Below are 25177 nucleotides of genomic sequence, written 5' to 3' on the forward strand. Positions count from 1 at the left end.
GTCTGGCACCAACAACCATGCCACGCTCAAAATAGCTTAAATCACCTTTCTTTCCCATTCTGACATTCAGTTTGGAGTTCAGGAGATTGTCTTGACCAGGACCACACCCCTAAATGCATTAAAGCAACTGCCATGTGATTGGTTGATTAGATAATTGCATTAATGAGAAATTGAACAGGTGTTCCTAATAATCCTTTAGGTGAGTGTATAATAACATAGAATATAAGTAATATGATCCTGGTTGATGAGTGATGATCTTCCAGCGTTGTTTCAGCTGAGCAATCCCATTCTAGGGTACACGGTAAATCAAGACCTGTCGATCTGTAAGATTGATCCAATGCAAGCGTACTTCAGCTTTAAAACGGTGTCTGAATAGTCTCTATACATCATTCCATCATTCCCGAGATCCAGTTTCAATTGGTTGAACTTTCAAATGACATTGGAAAACACTGCGTCATGATCGTGACGCCAATCGGATCCCGGAAGTCCTATAGCTTCAGCCAAGCAGCATGTCATGTCACTCCGTGAGGATTTTATCACGATAGACGCATCATGTTATGCTGTTTGGGGGCTCAAGATAACCTGGTCTAAATAAAGATGGCCGATTTACTACGGTTCACTAATGTTTTGTGAAGTTACAAAGTAGAACGGGGCACAAAAGCCTCGTCTGCATAATGCTTACATGGGCATCAGAGGCAAATTTTTATGGTTTTACGTCATCAAATTGCGATTGGTTCGTGAGATCGGCCAAATTTAGTCATAGAATGTGATTATCAGCCGATCACTCAGAGTGTACTTAAAACTTCCTCCCCAGTCACCAAGTTCTTTTAGCACTTCATAATTCACATGACAACCGCCTTATTAGCTAAATTGCAAAAAAATTAGTAATATGGCGTTTGCCGGACAATAAATGGTTATGATGGGGCAATAACTTATAATATAATACAATAAAAAGTTCCTCATTTGTGCCTTGGAAATAACAGAACAGCTGCAAAATGTATAAATGTGAATGTAAATATAATACGAGTGTGATTACGAATTGTTGAAGAGAGAATCGCGATGCATCAAGAATTGTTTTTTTTTTCTCCCACCCCAAATGTTAAATAATCGTGGTTACCTGTGACTATGATATTTGTCACAATCAATCAGCCCTACAGGGGCCAAAGTGGTTTTGATTAAAATTAAATCAGGCAAAATAAAATCTACCATAACAATGACAACAACTACAGTCATAACAACAACAAAAACTTTTGAATGACACAGAAAATAAAATGAGGTTAATAAACAATTTAGATGGCAGAAAAAGAATAAGACATCTGCTGTGCAGCTGCAGTGAATTCAAATTAGTATGACTAAGTAAAACCCAACAAACAGCAGCAGCGGATGGAAACAGGAAAACGTAGGTACAGGCCCGTTATGATCGTCATGGTCAATGAGCCCCAGCTGCTCTCAAGCGAAGTCATCATCTCCCTGTCAGAGACACACTCAAAACCTTCAAAATACATGCAGGGTAAGCCCAGCCTTCACATTCGTGTGCTGTTTGAAATGATGACGTGAAGTTAGCCAGCAGCTGTAAACCAAGAGAAAGTGTGACAGTGCCAGAACACTTCAACACAAATACAGAAAGGAAAAGAGAGATACGGCGAGTAAAAGAGGTCGCAGAGGGCGGATAATGCCTTTCTCTCAGGCTCTCTAGGGCATGTGTACTACATAACGGCTTGTTTGTCCTGATGAAATCACAACAGTAACCATATCAGTTTACCATTCACAGTTCACATGACCAATCAAGCACTGTATGTAAATCATGATGTCATTTCAAAGAAACACAGAGTCAAGTGCAGCCATTAGAACAAAAATGTGTCCACCGTTTATTTACATTAGTAGATCCAAAGAGTTTTAAGTTACATGGAAAAATCTGTTAACATTTCCAAACCAGCACAGGACCCAGTTGAAGTATGCGATTTGAAATCTGCAGTCTTTTGCTCATGGGCACTAAATTCAGAACATTTGTGTGCCAATCATCCAAATTGTAAATGCTATAGAACTAATTACTCTGGAGCTGCAAGGCAATAATGTCATAACAATGCTGCTGACTGCATCACAAGAACACCAGCAGACTGGGTAAACGAACGGTTAATGTAGCTATATGTTACTTGCTAAAAAACCTATTCCCTCAGAATACACAGCAATGACAAGTTTGACAACAACCAACAACAGTGGCTAACTGGACCATGCTAACCAGCCAATACGTCAACCCTCGGAGAGATTATATGAATTTCCAGTGCAGTCATTTGTTTTTGTTTTTTACTGTACCATCTCTACAATAACCTGAGTCCTAGTAACTGTTTCACCAAATGAGTACTGATGCAGCATGACTGAGTTAAGCTGGAACCCCAAGCAAATCATAATCTTCTCTAATGTCTTTAGAGTTCACACAATCTGTCGGATGCCTAGATTACCACATATTGAAGAGCAAGGCCGTAACCACCATAGACACTGAGCAATAATTAGATATGGCCAAATCAAGTATCCCCTCCAATACTTGATATTCTAGACTTCATACACACTGCCTTGTTTGTTGTTAGGATGACAACAGTTTCAAAAGTAAAATTTAGGGTGGTCTGCCTTAGCAGTCTAAAATTGCTTGTCAATGTCAAAATGCTTGAGGCGATCAATCAAAAGTTAAACAAAGAAGGCTGGCTTTAGTTTTCACACAGATTAGCCGAGAATGAATCGCAGCACAACACTTTAGTTTTAAAGGCGAAAGAGTGCAAGGTAAGATGTAAGTAGCTAAACATTTAATTTGACAACTGTTTTATGACAGAAATGTTGAGTAACAACTGAGAGTAATAGGGTACAATGGGACTAAAGGCGCACCGGGGTAAATAGCCCTGTTGCCCTACTCAATTTTCTTTAAATCAAATATAGTAGGCTATTATTCATGGGATTCGTGTAATTCATAATTGAATGTGATGAGACCAGAAACATAAACAGAGACATTTTCATCACATTAGGCACAAGTTTAAGAGTGAATATGTGAATATTATTTGCAAATAGTTTAAAATCCTTAACAATAAATTCTAGTTGCTTTACTGTTTTATATGACCTATACCTTCCACAACCCAAAACAAAATCAAGACATAGTTACGGCCTTGATGAAGAGGACTGAGATGATGAGGTTACTATTATCTTATCAGGCCTGGGTCTTGAAAAAATGTAATGGTTACAATGGTTAAGAAATTTTGCTCACACAGATTTTAGTGACGTTGTTAATGACTCAAATAAAGCATGATATGATGTCACATGATCCCAATACTTGTTAAGCAATCAAATTTAACCATTTGCAATGACATTTTTCACAATTATATAATCATGAATTAAAAAGAAAATTACAAAAACAACATGAGATGAGATCCCCAAAACCTTTTTTTCCCTTCGCTGGTAGCACAATCACAGTCTATTCATTAAATACCGACTCAAACAAGTAAACTCTCCTCCTCCCTACCAAAACATGTAATCAGACTGCCCTTAATCATTAGGAAGAGCTAGACAATTAATCTCTTAAACTCTGACAAACCAAAATAAGAGAACATAACAGCTCACCAAGGCATATTTTCCTTTGGTTTGACCAAAATGTCTAAATGTCAATGACAAAAATGAAATGTGCATGACAGCCATGATGCATGTTTACGCTTCACATCGCTATATATAAAATATAACAAGCTCTTCAGGTCTTTCAAGAAGATAGGCTTAAAACAGCCATAGCCGATCTGGTCAACGACTGTTACAGGCAACTACAATAAGCCTGTAGACCGGACTCAGCAAAACCGCATGCAAATGCACCACTAGGGGGGATGCCAGTTCTATAGGTGTGCAATGGATTAGTAACACATTATATTTGCAATTGCGAAGGGATTTTTGGTGATATGACCGTTCTGATTGTGCAGCGTTATTGACATTAAATGCAAGCGCCTTTGCAATGGAGAATAGCTGCACTGAATTCAAAGCACAATAGGCTACTTAAACGCAATGTGTATTTTTATGACTAGCTATTAAATTAGGTCACAATCACATTTGCTTCCGTGTACGATAATAAGGGGTGTGGATGAAGATTTTTTCCCCCCATGGCAACTAGCAGATGGGCAGGCAGGCAAACCAGCGCTGCTGGTCCAGAGATGGGAGCACGAGTGTGATGCGCTGGAATTTCCCCGCTTTTCCCTAGACTACCTCTCTATGTCATATCACCCCGATTAACCTTTTTGAAATAAAGCTCGTATACCAATGGATGAGTGCACACATAATAAACCAGCCACCACACACTGTCATTGATGGAAAATGCATAGAGCAATGCCCACCTGAATTTCGGTCTCATTACTGAAGCTGCTCCGGCGATCTTGCCATATTAAAGATGATCGGTCACAAAACCGGCAGATATCGGCAATCCTTTCTTGTACGAAGCCGTTGGACCACTACGGCAAGGCAGGAAATGAATAGGGCACCATATTGGATTTATTGGATGTGGATGCTCATCTAGAGGAAAATATGAGTCGTCAGGGCGAGCTTCCTCAAGGAGAGCTGCGGTCGACGCCTACAAGAGAAAACCCCGCCCAGGTCCCGCCTACTACCTCTGCCGTGATTTAATAAAAATGCTGGGAATCATAATCTATCTTATTACAATGAATACTCGATGAGAACCAATCCATAATGCGCATTTGTTTTCCGTTTATTTCACAGTCTCGTTCAAAAAGAACCATAGTGCAATGTTCTAACGTCAGCGGATCTCATGCGATTGACAAACGTTTGACCAATAGGAGGATAGACTAAACTGGAATAGCCATGATTGACAGCAAATCCCACCAATCCTTTATTGTTCTTAACCTCAGCCACAGTGGGTAGCGGGCAGGTGATGTTGCGGTGTTGATTGGTGTAACTGTTCAGACAGTTTTGTCCGGTTTATTATCTTCTAAAGATGAGCCACGTTATTTTTGTACGATAATAACTACTATAATGTCACATAAATCATATACAAAATAGCATAAAAATAAATAAATCTAGAGGCCTATTCTTTTTACTTCCAAAAATTTAGTAAATGTAATATTTGAAGGTTTATTAATGATCCGCTCTTCTCTTTGTTAAGTGAACAGATCTAGTTCTATAGAGAATTCTACATGGTTGTACACTATTGTGAAATCACTCGCGAAAATGTTTATGTTTTGCATTTTCATAAAAAATAAAATAAAAATGTTTCAGAATTTCAGAATGTCACAGACAGAGAATTCAAAGGAAATTTAACCTGAGTTCAGTCAGTGTCAATATTTACATGGGGGATAGTAGGCATTTATATTTGAATAATTATTTTTTTATTTATATAATCCATAATTTATGTATAAATTAATTCCATAACTATATTGTTTTATGTTTTATTTGTTTCCAAATTAGGCAGCCATTTATTTTCTGTATTGTCTATTTTAATGCCTTGATACTATTGAAAATCTGACATTTATGACAACAAAGCTTTGTTTACTCTGGCTTTAGTGTTGTATAAACAAAACTATTTTTATTTTATTTTTATAAAGTTGTCTTTTTTCGGTTTTTAAATGCCAAAACCGTTTTAAGGGTATAACATAAATTTTTTAATGAGGTCTTCGAGTTTTAGTTCGCACTGTTTATATACCATAAACGTTTGTCATTGAAGGCCAAAAATCAGAATACATATAGTGACATCGTGTGGCCATTTTAGAGTATGACGGCTGGCGAGTCGGCGACTGGTTTTTGAACCCGCCCACAACACCGACGCATATTTGTGTTACCCAATCGCACGTATGCGCTTCTTCTCAACTATCATTGACGTAGAATACAGCCAATGGGAGAGCTCGGTTTCTATATCCGGGAAGCGCTATAAACTTAAGGCCTAACCACACCATTCCTGAGAGCCGACGTCGAAAGGTAATTTATGTTTTTTTCTTTTACATTTACTAACCTTAATGTTAAACGCGGGATAATTCATGCTAATTTACTTCCGGATTCAACCTTATTTACAGAGAAGTTTTAAAGCAAATCTAAGTAAGTTATCTAAACGGACAGCTGTAGATAAAGTTACCTCGCGTTTCTCTAGCGGTGCAGCCTGCAAGGCTCAAAGCCTAAACGCGAACACGAAACCCTTTTGCGTCTAAACCGTTTCGTATTTCATGGCTTTCCATGTATCAAAAAAATTATAGTCATGGATATTCTACATACTTTTGAAAAATTTGGATTGTGTCGCTGGTTTAGATGAGAAGATCGGTTTAGGTGCGACCGCGAATGGCGGCTCTATTGTCTAACGTTACACGCTGAGCGACAGGCAGTAAATCGGCTAACGTTAGCTAACTTAAATTGGAGCAGGTTAAACGTGTATAGCAACTTGTATCACGATTAACCGTTTCAGCTTTAACCTTGTGTAGGTACAACTGATGAAAAAAGAACAATATAAGTGATAGTTTCGATGAGCAGGATTATGCCATAATATATCCATTCATTAGCTTAACGTTAGGCTTCTTAAAAACTGTGAGCAGCATTTTTTCGAGCAAGTGTTGATCTGTATAGTTGGCATAACCGTGTTATTTACATCTCTACGTTCCCTCTCGTTGTTCCCAAAGTTACCATGGCCGAAAACGATGTTGATAATGAGCTGTTGGACTACGAGGAAGACGAGGAGCCGCAGACCGCCGTGGACAGTGTCGTCCCAGCCGGCAAGAAGGAGGTGAAAGGCTCGTACGTCTCCATTCACAGCTCTGGCTTCCGCGATTTCCTGCTGAAACCAGAGTTGCTCCGAGCGATCGTCGACTGTGGCTTTGAGCATCCTTCTGAGGGTGAGGATTTGTGTAAAAGTTTAATGGTTTTAGAGTACACTGCCATATAACTGCATAAAGTTCACAAGTATTACTAGGGATGCACCGATAGGATTTTTTTTTTTGCCCGATACGATCTTAGAGGGATACTCCACCGTTTTTTCATATTAAACTATGTTATTCTCTTATCTAAGACGAGTTGATACATACTTCTCTCATCTCAGTGCGTGCACTTAATCGCTCTGTCGGGCGGAGAACTTTGAGAGCAGTTAGCTTAGCCCCATTCATTGCATATGGGCAGGGACATGCACAGGGGGGTTGCTCAGGTTGCCCGGGCAACTGCCCATATGCCCTTCTCACTCAAGTTGCCCTTCTCACTCAAGTTGCCCTTCCGAGAAAAAAATTTAATCGTACAATGGATGCAGAATTTCACGTAGGCCTAGATAAAAAAAAAAATCCCAAAGCCTCATTCACTTCCATTCGGGCACCGAAAGTGAGTCAGTATGAAGGGCAAACGCTGCAAATTACTTAAGGCCACGCCTCCATCTCGTGTCATAGTCATATCGCGCCGTCAGCTGTGTAGCTACAACATCTACGACAAAATGAAGCGAAACTATCCTTCTGGTCACGAAAAGAGGAAGAAGAAAAAACCATGAGAGTGAATTGCGGGAACAACAATCAAGTAAACTTGTGTTCTCTCCTCTCTAAGTTTGATGTCAGCAAAGTTTGATGTTTTTCGGTCTTGCTAACCTAGCTGGGCAGGCAGTGCATCTCTTGCATCACTTTGTGGCTGACAAAAGTGAGAGTAAAATACAATTATTTATTACGTTTGATTTTGATAAACGACAAAGTGCAACGGTGTTTGTTTACTGCAGCTCGGAAAACATAACCGCGTCGCGTGTGTTATCGTGCGTTCATATGCGCGTTGCCGAAATGAAACTCGCATTTTTCAAGCAGAAATATGTGGAGACCAGACATACGGTACAATACATGCACGTGGATGATGGCACTCCCAATCAAAGTACACATTATAAAACAAGACACTGATTATCTAGTCTCAGTGTAGTTAAAAACTCTAAACAACTGCACTAATTATGCAAGATAGAAAGCAATGTATTGACAATTTGACATTGATTGACTATTGATTTATAGGCTATATTGAATTAAAAATGTTGATTAGCTGGACATACTGGTCAAAATGGATGCACATCCCTCAGTAAATAATAACCATAAATCAAGAATTGCTTCAACATGCATAATAAAAAATTAAAAAATCATACTGATGCCGAAAATGCCCAGGCTGTAGAAAGAACCAAAGTTAATCCCAAAAGGCAAAGCTCAGGGTTATAATTTATTATTTTCTTCTTATTTATGTTTATGTTAATATTCACTTACTTAATAATATTCACTTATTATCTTAACATTCTATAGAAAATAGCCTACTCTATTCAATAAATATTGTGTGTTTGAACCTCATTCTGTTCTATATTGTTGTACTTATTCTTTGACTGTTTTGTTTAAAGGAGGGAGGATTGTATGGGAGCGCTGAAGTGTCAGGTGTGACTGTGGCAATGGCAAATGGTTTACATAGCTCACGACATCACAGGTCAGGTAGAGGGCCCCTTAGCAGAATTGTGCTTAGGGCCCCAGGGAGGTCAGGATCGGCACTGGGTGTAGCAGTCGATTCTGTTCCTTAGCGGAATTCCTGTTCCCTTTACGCAATCATACTACAACTCATGCGTAGTTGCCCAGATGAGCAAAAAGCACAATTGAATATACGGGAAGCCAAAAGGTTAAATTTTTTTGTGTATTTTTTCCGAAATCTAAGCGTTTTTTTTATTTTTATTAGAAGCGAGTTTTTTCCCATCTGTCAATTCAATCCAGATTATTTATTTAAAAAAAATAATAATAATAATTAAAAAACAAAAAACAATAATATGAGGAACTCTTTTTCTCATGTGTATTTTGGTGACATTTAACATATTGTTAATACATTTTGTATACTGTTTACAAAGTTGTATATCATAAACCTCATCTTTGACGTTTGCAATCTTTATAAATAATAACAAGACCATAATATGATGCATTGCGTTTGGACATACACACGATCAGATAAGGCAATTTGTATGGGCAAAATTCAACTGAATATATTCCTTCATATAGCCCGTGAGTTTTGGGGGTAGTGCCCTTTTTTCAGGTCAGAGCAACTGCCCCACAAAATTCCTGTGCACGTCCCTGCATATGGGCCAAACAGAGATGAAGTTAGAAGCGACCAAACACATCCACGTTTTCTCTTTTTAAATATAGTTACACGAGTAGTTACACGACCAACTATGGTGACACTAAATAAAATGTGGCGCTTTTTATAAGCGGGTAAAATGGATAACTATAATGTATGGCGGAATAGCACTTATTGGGAGCACTTCGACTCGGCGCTGTAATATCTTCACTCGTGAAAAGTCCTCTCCCCCCTATCCCTCTCCCTCCGTCAACTCTGCACAAAAAACTACTGCTGCAGGCGTGCAGGTCACGTTGGTTCTATTGACGGTAATGACAGAGAGGGGGAGAGGACTTTTCACGAGTGAAGATATTACAGCGCCGAGTCGAAGTGCTCCCAATAAGTGCTATTCCGCCATACATTATAGTTATCCATTTTACCCGCTTATAAAAAGCGCCACATTTTATTTAGTGTCACCATACTTGGTCGTGTAACTACTCGTGTAACTATATTTAAATAGAGAAAACGTGGATGTGTTTGGTCGCTTCTAACTTCATCTCTGTTTGGCCCATATTCAATGAATGGGGCTAAGCTAACTGCTCTCAAAGTTCTCCGCCCGACAGAGCGATTCAGTGCACGCACTGAGACGAGAGAGGTATGCATCAACTCGTCTTAGATAAGAGAATAACATAGTTTAATATGAAAAAACGGTGGAGTATCCCTTTAACAAACAGTTATTGGCCCACATTGATACCGGTCAATTGCTTACTTATTTAAACTTTTGTCATTAAAATGGATTAGTGTTTTGATCATGTTTTAACATGCCTTTTTCATGCTATAGCTGATATGCCGATGGTTTTAATTTGATCAATTATCGGCTGATACATCAGTGCATCTCTGGACTGATTTTACAGACTGGGCTTAGGTTAAGCCAGGATTAGACCTTCGTTCAAACATCTTGAGACAAAACAATGGCACTGATTAGGGCGGTGGCATTTTTTATTTTGTTACATTCACTTAAGAGAACTGACTGTTTACGTGAATATTCGCCAAAACTGTAATTTTGTACATGCATTTGTGTGTTTAACCATTTAAAGGGATAGTTCACCCAAAAATGAAAATTCTCTACCAAACAGTTTAACCCCATTAACTTCCATAGTATTTTTTTTCTCTCCATACTATGGAAGTCAATGGGGCCCATCAACTGTTTGGTTACTCATATTCCTCAATGTCGTCTTTTGTATTCAGCAGAAGAAAGACATTTATATAGATTTGTAAGTACTTGAGGGTGAGTAAATGATGACAGAATTTTCATTTTTGGGTGAGCACTCCTTGCAATTAGCAACACAAATAACTAAATTTGGTACTTGCGAGCAAGGGTGCTGCGAGAAAAGGCGAGATCGATTTTATTAATGGAATGGGTGTGGAAGGGGGCCCAACCTCATATTCTTTCATAGGGCCCAAAACTGCTAGCGGCGGCCCCCCTGCTTGCAAGCTATTTTTGAGGCCAATTTGTGTGCATGTTTTGAGTGTGCATGACCGCACTGTCTCTCAAAGAGTGCGCGAGTGCTGAACGCTTGAATGTTTAAATTGGCAAGATTTAAAAAGATTTATTGATGATGCGACTGTGCAAGTGTCAATTCTGTCAATTGTGCAGCTCGCATGTAGTGAAGACGTGATGTGAAGCCATTTGTGCATTTTGAAAGGGCGCTGTTCACTCGCGCTGTTTATGAAGTTACGTCTCACAGAACGTTTTTTTTTTTAATTACTGATTTGTCAAGTTATTTAATAAAGATGTAAGAATTGTACCTCACCTTCAGCATTACAGAAATTCAGACGGCACTGCTGCAAGCATGTCATTTATGTCATGCCTCTCACGGCAGGCGTACCTAATTTTTTTCAAGCTGCAATGCATGCTGGGAACTGGTACAACATTGTGCAATGTAAAATTGTTTGTTCAAATGACTCAATTTGAAGTTGGGACAACATTTGGATACCTAAGTTTTCATCCATGTAAAAGTTAACTTTTATTAGAAAAGGTTTTAGAATATTCTTGTTCAGGTCACTCAAAAATATTAAACTGACTCCTACTTTATAATCTTTGTTAAAGCTGCTTTTTTATTTATTTGTTAACATTCGTTAGACATTTTTGAAGTGCTTTTTATTTTTCCTTTCTTAATGTATTTTTATTTTTTCTTCTTTCCTTAGTCCAGCATGAGTGCATTCCACAAGCCATCCTGGGCATGGACATCCTGTGCCAGGCAAAGTCTGGTATGGGAAAAACTGCTGTATTTGTGCTTGCCACACTCCAACAGATCGAGCCAGTGGATGGGCAGGTGTGTGTTGTTTGCACTACATCTTACAATCAAAAACAGATAAATTATCTAGGAATGTTGGTGCTCATTGTCATAAGATAAGCTAAACTTTTTGCCTTAGTGTAAGATTGGCCGGACTAACATTTTTCCAATAAATTATTTATTTCTCAATTGATCTCAGAAAAAATGTTTAGGGTTAGTATTAAGTCTTCCCACTTGCAAGAAAAACCAGCAGTAGACTATAATTTATCTTCTTCTGTGTCTATGCAGTGGTTTTCAACCCCGTTGCAGACTGTTATCTTGGATAACTAGTATCAGCTCTTGTGGAAGTTATGGATAGCGAAGCCAAGTAAAAAATTTTTGCCCTCTGCCATTTTGTCATTGTCTTCCCTGCAGGTTTCTGTGTTGGTTATGTGCCACACACGTGAACTGGCCTTCCAAATCAGTAAAGAGTACGAGCGCTTCTCCAAGTACATGTCCAACGTTAAGTGTGCCGTCTTCTTCGGCGGCTTGTCCATAAAAAACGATGAGGACGTGTTGAAAAAGAGCTGCCCTCACATTGTGGTGGGAACACCAGGGAGGATCCTTGCCCTCATTCGCAACAAGACCTTGAACCTCAAAAATGTCAAACACTTTGTTTTGGATGAATGTGACAAGATGCTGGAGCAGCTGGGTGCGTTTTATTATTTTTTTATTTCATGGGCTGCTATATGGAGGTGGATGTTTTCCCATTTACTAGAGGTCTAACTGTGTGTGATTGTGTATTAGATATGAGACGGGATGTCCAGGATATCTTCAGACTGACACCTCACGAGAAGCAGTGCATGATGTTCAGTGCCACATTAAGCAAAGAGATCAGACCGGTCTGTCGCAAATTCATGCAAGACGTGAGTCAATTTCTCTTTTCCTTATTAATGTTTTAATTTGCAATTTTAATTAGGGTTGTGCAGGTCCTCAAACTAATCGGATACCGTTTGATCCAAGGTGTTCTGAAATGTAAAGGTTCTTCTCTTCTTACAGCCAATGGAGGTCTTTGTTGATGACGAGACTAAGCTTACGCTGCATGGTCTTCAGCAATACTATGCCAAACTGAAAGACAGCGAGAAGAACCGCAAACTGTTTGACCTTCTTGACGTTCTTGAGTTCAACCAGGTGACTGTCATTTCATCTCGTTTTCACAGTCATTGGCTTTGAAAGTGGGCCCTTGTCAACTCAAACGTTTTTTTTTTTTTTGGATGTAATATAGGTGGTGATATTTGTCAAGTCAGTTCAACGCTGTGTGGCTCTGTCTCAGCTGCTGGTGGAACAGAATTTTCCAGCCATTGCGATCCACAGGGGAATGGCTCAGGAAGAAAGGTAAGACACTTGTTGATCCCATGATATTGCAATGGTTGGGTGAGAAATGCAAATTCTGATATCATTTGTCATTCTCTCCCCTGCAGATTGTCTCGGTATCAACAGTTTAAAGATTTTCAACGGCGGATCCTGGTGGCTACGAATCTGTTTGGCCGTGGGATGGATATTGAGCGTGTTAATATAGTTTTCAACTATGACATGCCTGAGGACTCAGACACATACCTACACAGGGTATTTATGCATCATGCGCGGTGGCATTCTACTTTTCACCAATACTAGAAGTGTAATAACTGCCCAACCTCAAGATTAAAACTAGGGCTGGGCTTGGAAACATGCACAACTTAAGAGTGTTAAACTTATTCTATCTTTTAGGTTGCTCGTGCTGGTAGGTTTGGCACAAAAGGATTGGCTGTCACCTTTGTATCAGATGAGACTGATGCAAAGATCCTGAATGATGTGCAGGACCGTTTTGAAGTCAACGTAGCTGAGTTGCCTGAGGAAATCGACATCTCCACCTACAGTAAGAAATCGGCACAAGAAATGTGCATTTAAATGTTCTAGTTATGTTGATCCTTTTTGTGCATTTAAGATGGAGATGGCCTGATAATACCTCGAGTATCTGCTAATCCAAAACTAGGTTTTTTTTTTTTTAAGCGAGATCTATACCTCATTAACTTGCGAACTACACACTGCTTCCTTATAAATGGAGAAAACATGAGAAAAAATAGGCTAAATGTTTTATATATATATATATATATACGTTGTAAATATTCCGAGCTCGGAATGTGGCCCGAACCCAGAGTAGCCTAACCTAAAACTTTATAAGTCAAAACTAGAATTATGAAGATAGGCATGTGTTTGTGTGTCTTGCATTCTTAAAAAATAATGCCAAAAATAGGAAGCCCCTCCTCCCCAAGCTGATGCTACTCAAAAAATAATTTCAAGGTTGGCAGGTCTGTAATTGGCCTACAAACATGATAGATATGATAGAACAAATACATTTATTTGGTGTATGTTTTTGTGCAAAACTATCATAATATAAAAGGCTCCAATGCATAGTGACTCGAGTGCTTTTGCGCATCCCAGATGCGCAAAAGAGCACAAAGAGAAGAGATATTGTGTTCAATCCGACAATATTTTCTACAATATATGACAGGTTTATCTGTTAGGAACTAAGATTTTACGGATCAAATTTTCATGTAAAGCAGTTATTTTTATTTTTCATGCTATGTAAATGGAGCACTTCTAATGTCAGCAAATTTTAAAAGCACTTGTTAAGTGATAGTCATGGTCATATTCCCTATATTCACTGTAAAGCCAAGCTTCTAAGCTTTAAAACGACACCTATTTTGTGTTGGTTAAACAAGTTACGTGATAACTTGGTTGCGCACCCACTTTTGATTTAAGAGGTTAACAAATAATTGTTAATATAAAGTCAAGTCACCTTTATTTATATAGCGCTTTTTACAATACAGATTGTATCAAAGCGCTTCACAGTGATAACATGAAAACAATATAACAAAAACAATATAACAAAGTTTGTTTCTAAAAGAAATTGCGTCAACGTCCACCTTAAGTAAGGCAGATCAATAATATTATTGAATATTAAATGTTAAATGTCCCCAACTAAGCAAGCCAAAAGCCAAGGCAACAGTAGCAAGGAACCAAAACTCCATCAGGTGACAGAATGGAGAAAAAAACCTTGGGAGAAACCAGACTCAGTCGGGGGGCCAGTTCTCCTCTGGCCAACGAAGGAACAGTGCATGATTCGGGCAGCATTACAAGTCAGATAGGATCGGAACATTTAGAGTATTTTTGGAAGTCCAAGTATGCACGCCGGTCTTAAGACGAGTTGTTGAGGATCAGTGCCGTCCACCATAGAGAGTCCATATCGCCCGTGTTGAGTCGTCACTTCATAGGCTTTGTGATTGGAGCATCTGAAGTCTCCGTGAGAGGCTGGATACAAACTGGAGCTGACGAACGCCATTTTCTCGGGACTCGCGTCCCGAGATAACAGCAGAAAAGCAAAGGGAAAATAATTAGCGTAGCTGCTGTTCATAATGATGATTTCCATAACACAGGCGTAAAAGACAAAACATGAAGACAGTGACTCTTGCGTCCCAAAATCACCCCCCTCCGTCCCCCACTCAACTCAGCCCAGCTTACTGACCTCTACGTCCCTCCTGCTGCTGAGACCTAACCACAATCTCACAATCTCTCCGCAACCCAACCATACGCGCCAACCCGTTGACTAAGGCTGTCGAGCCCCACTGGTGCGTGAATAGGCAGTTTCAGTGGACAACGGTTCCGTATGGCATACTACCTACCGCAACACAATATCTGCCCAACCACCCGTCATTCACGCAATATACACAGGAACGTAATGACTGCAAATACTATGCAACCTATACAGATAACCTACAGTCTCTTCAAGTTTTATAGTATTAAATGCATTTGATCTGATTCAGCAGTATAATAAAAGGTAAGCATTATGTAAATGCTTGGCTAAAAAGATGCGTCTTTAATCTAGTTTTAAACTGGGAGCCTCGAACAATATCAGGAAGGCTATTCCAGAGTTTAGGAGCTAAATGTGAGAACGCCCTCCCTCCTTTAGTGGACTTAGATATCCTAGGAATGACTAGAAGCCTCGAATTTAGTGATCTTAAAGAACGCGATGGATTGTAGGGCGATAGAAGGTCCATTAAATACACAGGAGCTAAACCAATTAGGGCTTTATAGGTCAGTAATAGTACTTTGTAATTGATACGGAACTTGATAGGTAACCAGTGTAGAGATGATAAAATTGGTGTTATATGATCATATTTTCTTGACCTAGTAAGAACTCTAGCGGCTGCATTTTGCACTAACTGTAGCTTGTTTATTGAGGATGCAGGACAACCGGCTAATAAAGCATTACAGTTATCTAGTCTCGAGGTCATGAATGCATGAACTAACTTTTCTGCATCGGAAACAGATAGCATGTTACGTAATTTAGCAATGTTTCTAAGATGGAAAAAGGCCGTTCAATAAACCATGATTGATTATGGGAATTTATGTGAATTGACATCCCTACTCCTAATGCCTCTTTCTTTTTTTTTCTCTCTCTCTAGTTGAGCAGTCCAGATGAGCTAGATGTGTGCTGGAGTGATGGTGGTGGTAGTCCAGCTCTCCGTATCTGTGTCTCAGTGTAGTGTCTATGACAGCGGAAGAGAGAACCGGCCATTTTATTTTCCTATGATCATGCCCTTAAAGCCTCTCTTCCATTTGTGTATTTTATTTTATTGTTCCAGTGGATTGGTGGGGAGTCCTTTTTTACTTCTGTTAATTGTGGTTGTTTGATGGTTTGAGAATTAAAAACATTTTATACTACATAATTTGTCTGTGTGGTGGTATTTGAAATTATTTTAAAATGAAGTGTAAATTTTTTTTATTGTTAATGCTTTCTTCCATTACAGTTTAATGGACAGACAGCTACAAGTAAGCTATTTTTCTGTTGTGCTTTTTAAACACATTGTTCTGTTTGTTGGAGTGATCTAGAATGTCAACTGGCTCCTCAACATCTTCGGTGATATTGGGGTTGAACTAACTGGAATAAGGGGTTTCGTTAGCAATAGTGAAAAACTACACCAATAGTGAAGAACTACACCTCAAGATTAACCCCTTATTCCAGTTAGTTCAACCCCAATATCACTGAAGATGTTGAGGAGCCAATTGACGTTCTAAATCACTCCAACAAACAGAACAATGTTTTTAAAAGCACAACAGAAAAATAGCTTGTAGCTGTTTGTTCATTAAACTGTAATGGACAGGAATCAATTGAAAGAATGAGCAAACCTATGAAGAAACACTTTTTATGAATGTTTGAATATCTGACATGGTGTAAGTGATAGAATCGATTTTGGGGGTGAGTTTACCTTTCATTTTCTCCAAGACTATACAGTAATATGACATGAAAATAAATACAGTAATAGTCGGTCACTCTGAACAGGAATATATTGAAATAATGAGCAAACCTTTGAAGGAACCCTTTTTATGAGTGTTTGAACATGGGACATGGTGTAAGTGCTAGAAGGCATTTTGATGTTTAAGGTGAGTTTGCCTTTACTTTTCTCCAAAACTAGTAAAATGACTTGAAAATAAATACAGTAATAGTCAGGTTCACTCTTATGAGTGTTTGGAAATGGGACTGAACATATGATTAAATTCTTTATTGTCATAAATAAATAAAAAATCCCTAATTTCTGTAAACTAAAGTCCTGTTTTTTTTTTAATGCCAGTTCCTGATGGTGTCAATGAATAAATGGACATGTACTGTGTAGAGCCTCCCACATTCTTGATGCTTTTCAGTATGCTACACAAAATGGTTATATCAAGTGTTATTCTAAGATATCCTGTTGATATTCCTAAATTATACAGCAATGAAAAAATATATCAGCAAAAATAAATGTTCTCCTGTATCCTGCTGTGAGGCAGGATAAATAGTGCCTGTGCTTCAAGGTCAGGATAAAGGGGTACAAGGCTTTTATGTGTGGCATGACATGTTTATACCATGTAACATAATTTATTTAAACTTTCTGATGACTCACACCATGTTTGTTCATTGTGGCCCTTTTGCTTCCACATTAGTCATAATGTGAGATGCATCACATAGTAGATTAATGAGGTTATTGATACATGAATTGGCAAAGTGGCATACTAATTAATTCTGCCTTTTTTTTTTTAGCATATTAATATTCTGGTATGACTTAAGTGTTAAGATATTCCCCTTCCCCTTCACTGACTGGAGATGGTGGTCAAATTCAGTAAGAAAGCACTTGCAACCTTGTGATGATTAATGGGACTCAGGTTAACAAAGTGGAGGGATGTAAGAACCTTGGAAAGCGTTATAAATCTACATTAGTTCCTGAAGATATTCATCTTTGCAACAAACATAACTGAATGGTGTCCAATCCTGTTTTTTTTTGTGTGTGTGTTTGTCATCTATTTAAGTGAAGCACACCTGTAGTCATAACTAATTGCATTAAAGAGATTAAAGCTCTAAACTAAAATATTTGGTGGCATAAGCAAAATTGTAATCATGTTAACATCAATAAAACACAAAGGCCTGGTTTCACAGGCAGGCCTAATAGTTAAATTAGGCCATTTAAGTAGCTTATATATATATATATATATATATATATATATATATATAAATCATTACTAAACATGGCACTGCCATTGCCACATACACCATATTTTTAGATATTCGAACACTGTGTCAAGTTAAAGGGCTCATGAACTGAGAAATCAAAATTTCATTGAGCTTTTGACATATAAGAGGTCATCATACTATAAGAATATCCTGTAAGTTTCAGACCTGAATACTTCCAAGTGGTACTCAGTACAAAAACAGCTTTTATTGTAACCAAGCCTGGAGAACAACTTGTTGTGGAATGTGCCTATGACATCATAGATAGGTGAAAGACTGCCTCTGAAGAAGAAAATCAATGCTTACTTCATCATTGCAACTTTGCAAAGCCCACTGGCGTGTTAGTGAGATGACGAGGAGAGAAGAGCAATACAGGATCACAGGACTAAAATAACTTTACTAGGAGTGTATTTATTTCCAACAGTTGAGCATTATTTATTTTTATTCTGTATATTTCACTGAATTCTCTGGTAAATCCGTCGCTATTTCGGAGCAGGCATTGCAAACAGATTTTTGCAATATGGACTCGACAGTATAATGCAACAACATGTAAGTAACTGTGTTAATTCTAATGCCTGATCTGTGACCAGTGATTTCTGATATGTAATGATTGATGTACAGTCAGAAGTTCTTTCTTTGTCTATGTGTCAGTAAATCAAACCAGTGAATAAACGCTCAACCTCACATTGTTTCTCTTAGTAGGATGAAAATAATTTGTTATTTAAACTGTGATGATATATAGAAAGCGATAAAAAAACACACCCTTTACAATCCCTGGAGCTGTCAATCAAACAGCGCAAGTTTATCAGTGACTGAGTTCTGGACTCTCACCAAAACTCCTGTTATAATCAACGAATCTCTTATTTACATTGTGTTTGCACTGTTAGTTATGATGAAAGCATTCATGAGTGTGCAGAAATCATGTTGCAATGATGAGATCACTGCATTCATGACCCTAAACATACGTGTCTGTGGTCGGCTACCATGCTCTTCACTGCAACATGAATGCCACAATCTAAATATAAGGACATAGATCTAAATATAATACTATAATCAATACTTTTCAGTTAACCTTGAGAGCTGTAATAGTAAAAACGTGCTAAGAGTTTTCGAGAGAGTTCCACGTGTAATACTTAACTATTTCATATGCAAATATATTAGCCAATCAGAGCAATGGGCGTTTGCACTGAAGTCTGACAGCAGACACGCCCCTTCAAACAGCGTCAAATCTATGGTTCACATCAGAGGGCTAAAATCAGGGAAGGAAATATGCCTTTTATTAGCCTGGTTAAAACCAGACCATTCTCAGTTGTAACCGAGTTATGGTCTGGCAAAGCGTCATAGACAAATCATTTCCAGAGGGGCGTCACCAACGGACGTCGCGGATAGACCTAAACCCAATCAGAGCGATGAAGGAGATGACGTATGCAGAGCGGCAGAGAAACATCTCCGAGTGTTGTTCTTTGCTCGGTTTTTAACAAAAAGGAAACGTTCAAATCGCTTAAAACAGACGCGATAGCTGATTCGAACGAGTGATGTTCGACGGCGGCATCCATCTTTGTAATGTAGGCTACAAAATCCGCTTCAAAATCCCAGCGCTGTCGTCATCGTGTAAAGCCCGCCCGGCTTGAATGAGCTCTTTGCCAGACTAACTTTCAGAGCAAATCTAAATTTGCCGGAAGTTGTCTGGGTTTTCCCAGGCTAGGCTTTTATTTCTAAATTATGAAAATTTTTGATGTAACTCATACTAACATACTATTATAAGTGCACCCCAGCAAAACAATGCCGTTCATGACCCCTTTAAACAAAGTTCAGTTTTTGAAAATGCGTCTCAAATACCTTGCATTGTTTGTCTATCCCTTTAACTGCCCCACCAAGAAAAAGTTGTAGCATTTCTTATCTCCTTATGTCGCTAGTAACCACACTCAATGTATTTTTTTTCAACACATCCCATAATGTTTTTAATTTCGGCCTCTACCAAATGGTTGATATATGTCACTTAAAGGTAAAAAAGAAAAAGTACCGGAATTCATACACATACTATGAAAATCGGGAAATATGACCTATAATACTCATTTATTTAAAAACACAATCAAAATAAACTATTTTTGTATATTGCATCTTCTTTATTTATTGAAGTAGGGCCTATGTCATTAAATATTTCAGGTTTTCATTTTAACACAGGAAATTATGCTTTTGTGTTTTTTAACAATAAACTAAAATAAATAACACAAATAACTAAAAGTAACAAAACCAAAGACATTACATTCTTTCTGCATTTAAAAACAAACAAAAAAAGGAGCAAAAGATAGTAATATCCTCCTGGGACCCAAGAATAGACTTTTGTCCACTGTAGTGGACATTATATTTTAGTGAATTTCTCTGACATCATACATGTCACATGACACAACCTGGGTGTCCTGTAAAGAGCACATTCAGGACTTTTCAGAGATACCAAATGTTTGGAGGTTTCACCATGAAAACAACTTCTCCTTGGTCTTTAAAAATGTCTGACATTAATTTAGTGATCAAATGTAGCATTCTTATGGAAATATGATAATATAGTGTAATTATAATATAAATTGGACTACTTTTCAAATTGTATTTCATAAAACAACATCTCAGGAAAATGTTAAGGGGTTTAAAAAACAAACAAACTTTCTGTTACAGAACAGGGCATTGATTTCAAACGTGGCCACTGTAGAGGACATCAGGACTAAAATCATGTTTATCAGGCATTCTGGGAGACACAACAAGTGAATATGGAAATAAATTATACATCAATATTCCTATGAAATATTAGATATTATTATTAAAATGTTGCCAATTATTACTCCAATTATTACCCTTTATTCTTTCATTAAATGTTGCTCCCAGCACACATTAATGTGCAAATTACACTCTAAAAAACAATGGTTCTTCAGCGGTTCTTCAGGGGTTCTTTGCGGTGGTTAAGGTGCTCTATGGCACCTCTCAAGGTTCTACATAGCACCATTTGACAAAGATAAGTGCTATATGGCACTTAAAGTGGTTCCCTATGATTACAAGCCAATGAACCACTTTTAGTGCTATTTAGCACCATTTTTGTTTAGAGTGTAGATACAGTGTATAGATACATTGCATTGAATGGGAATATTAACTTATGGCCATTTTACCCACATATTGCAAAAAGTAAAATGGTGTATCAATTCATTCCATTATTTCTTTCATAACATAGTTGAGACTAATCTTTATACAAATTTTGGTTGAAAAAATCCTGAAACCCCAAAATGTATTGGTGATTGAAAAAAAAATCCCATTGTTTTTGCCTATACATATAATTTCATGTCATTTTATTTTTTAAACAACTTAGTCCTGGCGTCCACTACAGAGGACATAGCATAACGTATGAATAAAATATTATTTTATATATTTGTTTTTTTTCCCTATTTGTTTATTGTGCTCTAAACAGTGTGATGACATGGAAAAAAACTAAATTCAAAAAACTTTTTTTTTCTGGGTCTCAGGAGGATATAATGGCATTTTAGGCTTTTATGTTTCAAGAAACACGCCGTCAAGTGTGGTATAAAGAGCAACAGGATTTTTCTTTTCTTTGCCCAAAACCTTATGATCAAAACCTTTTCTAATCTTGACAAAACACATATTGTCAGAAAGGTCTCAAGGTTCCATATTTTGTGACAGAAGTGATATTTGGACAGAAATTTATTAATTTGTTACGACAGAATGCATACAACTACATTCAATTCAATGGAATGTGTCACCCGGGGGCTATTTTTGGTATTAGACCTAAACAAAATCTCATGGGAACTTCAATTTTTGTGATATCAACTTGGTTAGATATATGGCTTTGATTTTATAGTAAAAAATATTTTGTAAAATATATATTTTATATAAAAGAAAAAATATTAAGTATAGTATATTTGATTTACTGTAAATTTAAAACGTCCATAACTTTTTCATACTTTCATTTTTTGAATTTTCTTTTACTTCAGCAATAATCTGCTGAGTGTTTTCTTTAAAACAAGACCAAACTTAGGTCTATATTCTAAAGCATTCTTGAATTACAACCAAGTTTTAATAGTGCATTGCAATGTCCATTCTCAAAAAGGGAGGTGACAGTTAACCATTATGTGCCAAATCAATGTTTTGGAAAAAATATTAAAAACATAGGCTACTAAAGTTTTTTCATGGCACCAGGTAACATAATTTTGTAAAGTTAGGGCTCTTACAGTGTAATATGTCAAAAAAGAAAAAAAAAAGCTTACCTTGCAAAATTTCACCAAAACAGTTCACATGGCAGGATGATTTATTTGTTTCTGACTTGTTAGAAGAAGTGCTGTTGATTGACACTGTGACATCTAGTGGATTTTTTTTGGCATAACATATCTCAAACAGATGGTAGAGATGGCTCAATCAGTTTGAGTTAAACTAGGTAGGCTACTGATTCTCTCAATAAAATAAAGTGACTCAAAATGTGCTCAACCGTTTGGTCGAGCAGGCAGTTCAGTCTGCCATTCCGCTGCGTCTCCAGTTTTAAAACAAAAGAACACGTTCTAAAGGTTTTCTAAATCTGAATCCTTTTTTAGCTTTATTTAAAAGGTCCTTAATCTGTGTTTACACGCCCCACTGTCTGCCTCTCTACAAAGGCACGTGCATCGACATCAAATCTGAAGTCGACTAGTAAAGTTACCTGAGGTAAGCTTTGGTCGTAGAGTTCACGGAGCGACAGATTTGTTAACTTACCGGATTTAGTTGCACAACCTACATACCGTAACTACCTGCAGTTGGCAGAAATATATGGTTTTTCCTGTTATTGTGTCTGCAGAATTCCCCAACCCTGTTGATAAAGTTTCTCAGCTTGTTGAATATAGCAACTCCAGTGGTTGTGAATTAGGTCTTAAATATTAGCATAATTTGAATTATGTTCGAATTCTAAAGGCAATACTTAATGTTACAGGAAAATAGTAGCCTACTGTATTGTCTCCTATGCCCACAAAAGTGCGTAAGCGAGCGCAATAACAAATATAAACCAAATCAGTTTGTATCATATGTCAATATTGTCGTATGCTACAGTCAGCACATTAGGAAATACTCTACACTTTTACATTACCTACATAATGCATGTAAAATGTCAATGTGTAACCAAAAGGTATGATCAGTGAAGATAGCCTACTGTATGATGCCACTGGATGATGTAAGATTTGTGAATCAAGTAGCCTAACTGTCAGGGGCTCTTTATTTGTAACCACGGATTAAAACCTTAACGGGATAGTTCGATCGCAGTGAGAATTTTCTTTTTAAAATGAGAGTTTTTAAAATAAATATTTCTTTTAAAAACATCTAAAAAAAAGCCTGTACAGACTATGAAGAATAACTTAACACTTCCAAGGGATATGACGGTTTTAGTAAAAACTGTTTCTCACATTATAGTTTTAAATGATTAAATTGTAAAATGCTTATATATTTTTTTATAATCTTTAGGCTACTTGAATTATTAAACCCTAGTCATCTTAAATTGCAATCACTTGAAAATGTAATAAAAACAGACTTGATTGTTTAAAGAATGTTTAATTATTTGTATAATTGTCTTAACAGTATATAGTATTAACATAAAAGAAAAATAGATAAATAAACTATTGATATTACAGCACTGGAAATTGTTAACATAAAAAATACAAAAATGTTATGTAACATAATTGCTTCTGTTTGCAATATTAATATTTTACTGTTACTATACTTTATTTTGGACATCATTATCAGTAAACTCACAAGTGAATTGAAAAGAATACATATAACTTTAAACATTTTACATGAATACATATAGTACATTTAATTTATTGTTGAATTTAGTCATTCAACTATATTATTACTCTATATAGATTACATTTTAAATAACTTCATACAGAATTTTAATGATGTGTACATTTGTAAAAATATTCAGTTAGTCATTACAATTTTACAAAAATTAATTAACTATAAAATTAAAGAAAGATATTACAGTTCTATCAAAAAGGTTTTAATGAGGATGAAAAGAAGTAAAGTGACCACTTCAGTGAGTCTGCTCCTTGGCACTGCACTGTCAGATGATATAGTTGTAGCAAACTGACTGCTTACCATCGTTGTTGCTTCTGTTGGGATGTTCGGAGCAATGGTTGATGTGGTGAAATTTCGTGAATCTATGTTAGGAAGGTTTTGACCAAATTATTAAAAAGACAGTTCATGTATAATGATCAATTTGATTGCATTTCATTTTTAAACAAGCGTTTGTTATTCATAAGTACATTTAGAAAGAAAATATTACACTTTCTTATAATTATCCTTAGAAAACTTTCCTTAAGATTAAAGATAAAACAAAAACAGATTGTGACACTCACCAGCAGAAATACTGGATGTGATGACATTCAATAAGATGATGGATTCATTAAGCCCTTGTTTTAGGGAATCCACTGTATCTGTTATGTTGGGAACCGCACTCTGATTTTGAAAAAATAGCTGAGATGTTACCCCCACTGAGCCAGGCCTAATGATAAAAAAGTGTTTTCTTTAATTTGTATATGTATATATATATATTTATATATATATATATAAAAAATAGAATGAATATGACAACAGTAGTAAAATCAATTGCGTGCATTGTAGTGTGTTGCATTGCAATGCCCTGTTCGCGAATTTTGGTGAATTCTGTAACCAAAGCTGAATTTCTTTTCTCATGTAACACATCAGTCATGGTCCCACACTGGTAAACATCCTCTGGCCCCAAACTCTCACTATAGTTAGAGCTGGAAATACTGTATATTGATAGATTTGAGTGGTCCCTTCTCAATGTTTGGGGAGATAAACCCAAAAATGGCATATTAAAGGGGTGATATTATGCTTATTTAAGAAGTCTTGATTTTGTATTTGGGGTGTACTAAAATATGCTTTCATGCTTGATTGTTCAATTTTATTTTCCCCCTTTTTTTTTAAACATTATTACAGCTCCTCTCTCATGGTTAATTTTCCTAAAGGGCGGTGAATAGTTCCATTCCAGGAGAAGCTTTTGTGTCGTGCTTTTCTGCGTTGTGGTTCGGGAAGCTGTTCTTCGTAAAATGTGCAGCGCACAGATAAACATCGGGATTATAATGTTCAGGAACAGTGTTTAAAATAAATTTTACGCATTCTAAGTTCGTAAGCCTTAGGAAGGTCAAACAAATGAGTTGTGGAAAAAACAGCATCTCTTTGACATAGCAACAGGTCATCCAGGCCTCGTCCGCTTTTATGCGTATTCCGTTGG

The 25177-nt window shown here is 37.1% G+C and overlaps 2 protein-coding genes across 3 annotated transcripts in view; one reads left to right on the forward strand and one right to left on the reverse strand.

The window, feature by feature from the left end:
• Positions 1–4603, reverse strand: part of evi5l (ecotropic viral integration site 5 like) — a 64136-nt gene extending 59533 nt beyond the window's left edge. Inside the window, exon 1 of one of the 2 annotated variants that reach the window (XM_056250490.1) lies at positions 4356–4603. The gene's annotated coding sequence lies outside the window, so the exon portion shown is untranslated. The remainder of the gene's footprint in view (positions 1–4355) is intronic. The other variant, XM_056250489.1, reaches the window with a different exon arrangement.
• Positions 4604–6608: 2005 nt separating this feature from the next.
• ddx39aa (DEAD (Asp-Glu-Ala-Asp) box polypeptide 39Aa) lies at positions 6609–16090 on the forward strand. The gene is made up of 9 exons (XM_056250491.1): positions 6609–6848; positions 11254–11381; positions 11757–12033; positions 12129–12247; positions 12381–12512; positions 12607–12716; positions 12803–12947; positions 13089–13236; positions 15827–16090. Exons 1-9 carry the CDS (start codon positions 6641–6643, stop codon positions 15841–15843), a joined length of 1284 nt encoding a protein of 427 aa, XP_056106466.1. The 5' UTR covers positions 6609–6640; the 3' UTR covers positions 15844–16090.
• Positions 16091–25177: the final 9087 nt, after the last annotated feature.

This window comes from Rhinichthys klamathensis, unplaced genomic scaffold (assembly GCF_029890125.1).
Source record: "Rhinichthys klamathensis goyatoka isolate OS25496 unplaced genomic scaffold, OSU_Roscu_1.1 h1tg000069l_1, whole genome shotgun sequence".
In the NCBI taxonomy this organism is placed as follows: domain Eukaryota; kingdom Metazoa; phylum Chordata; class Actinopteri; order Cypriniformes; family Leuciscidae; genus Rhinichthys; species Rhinichthys klamathensis.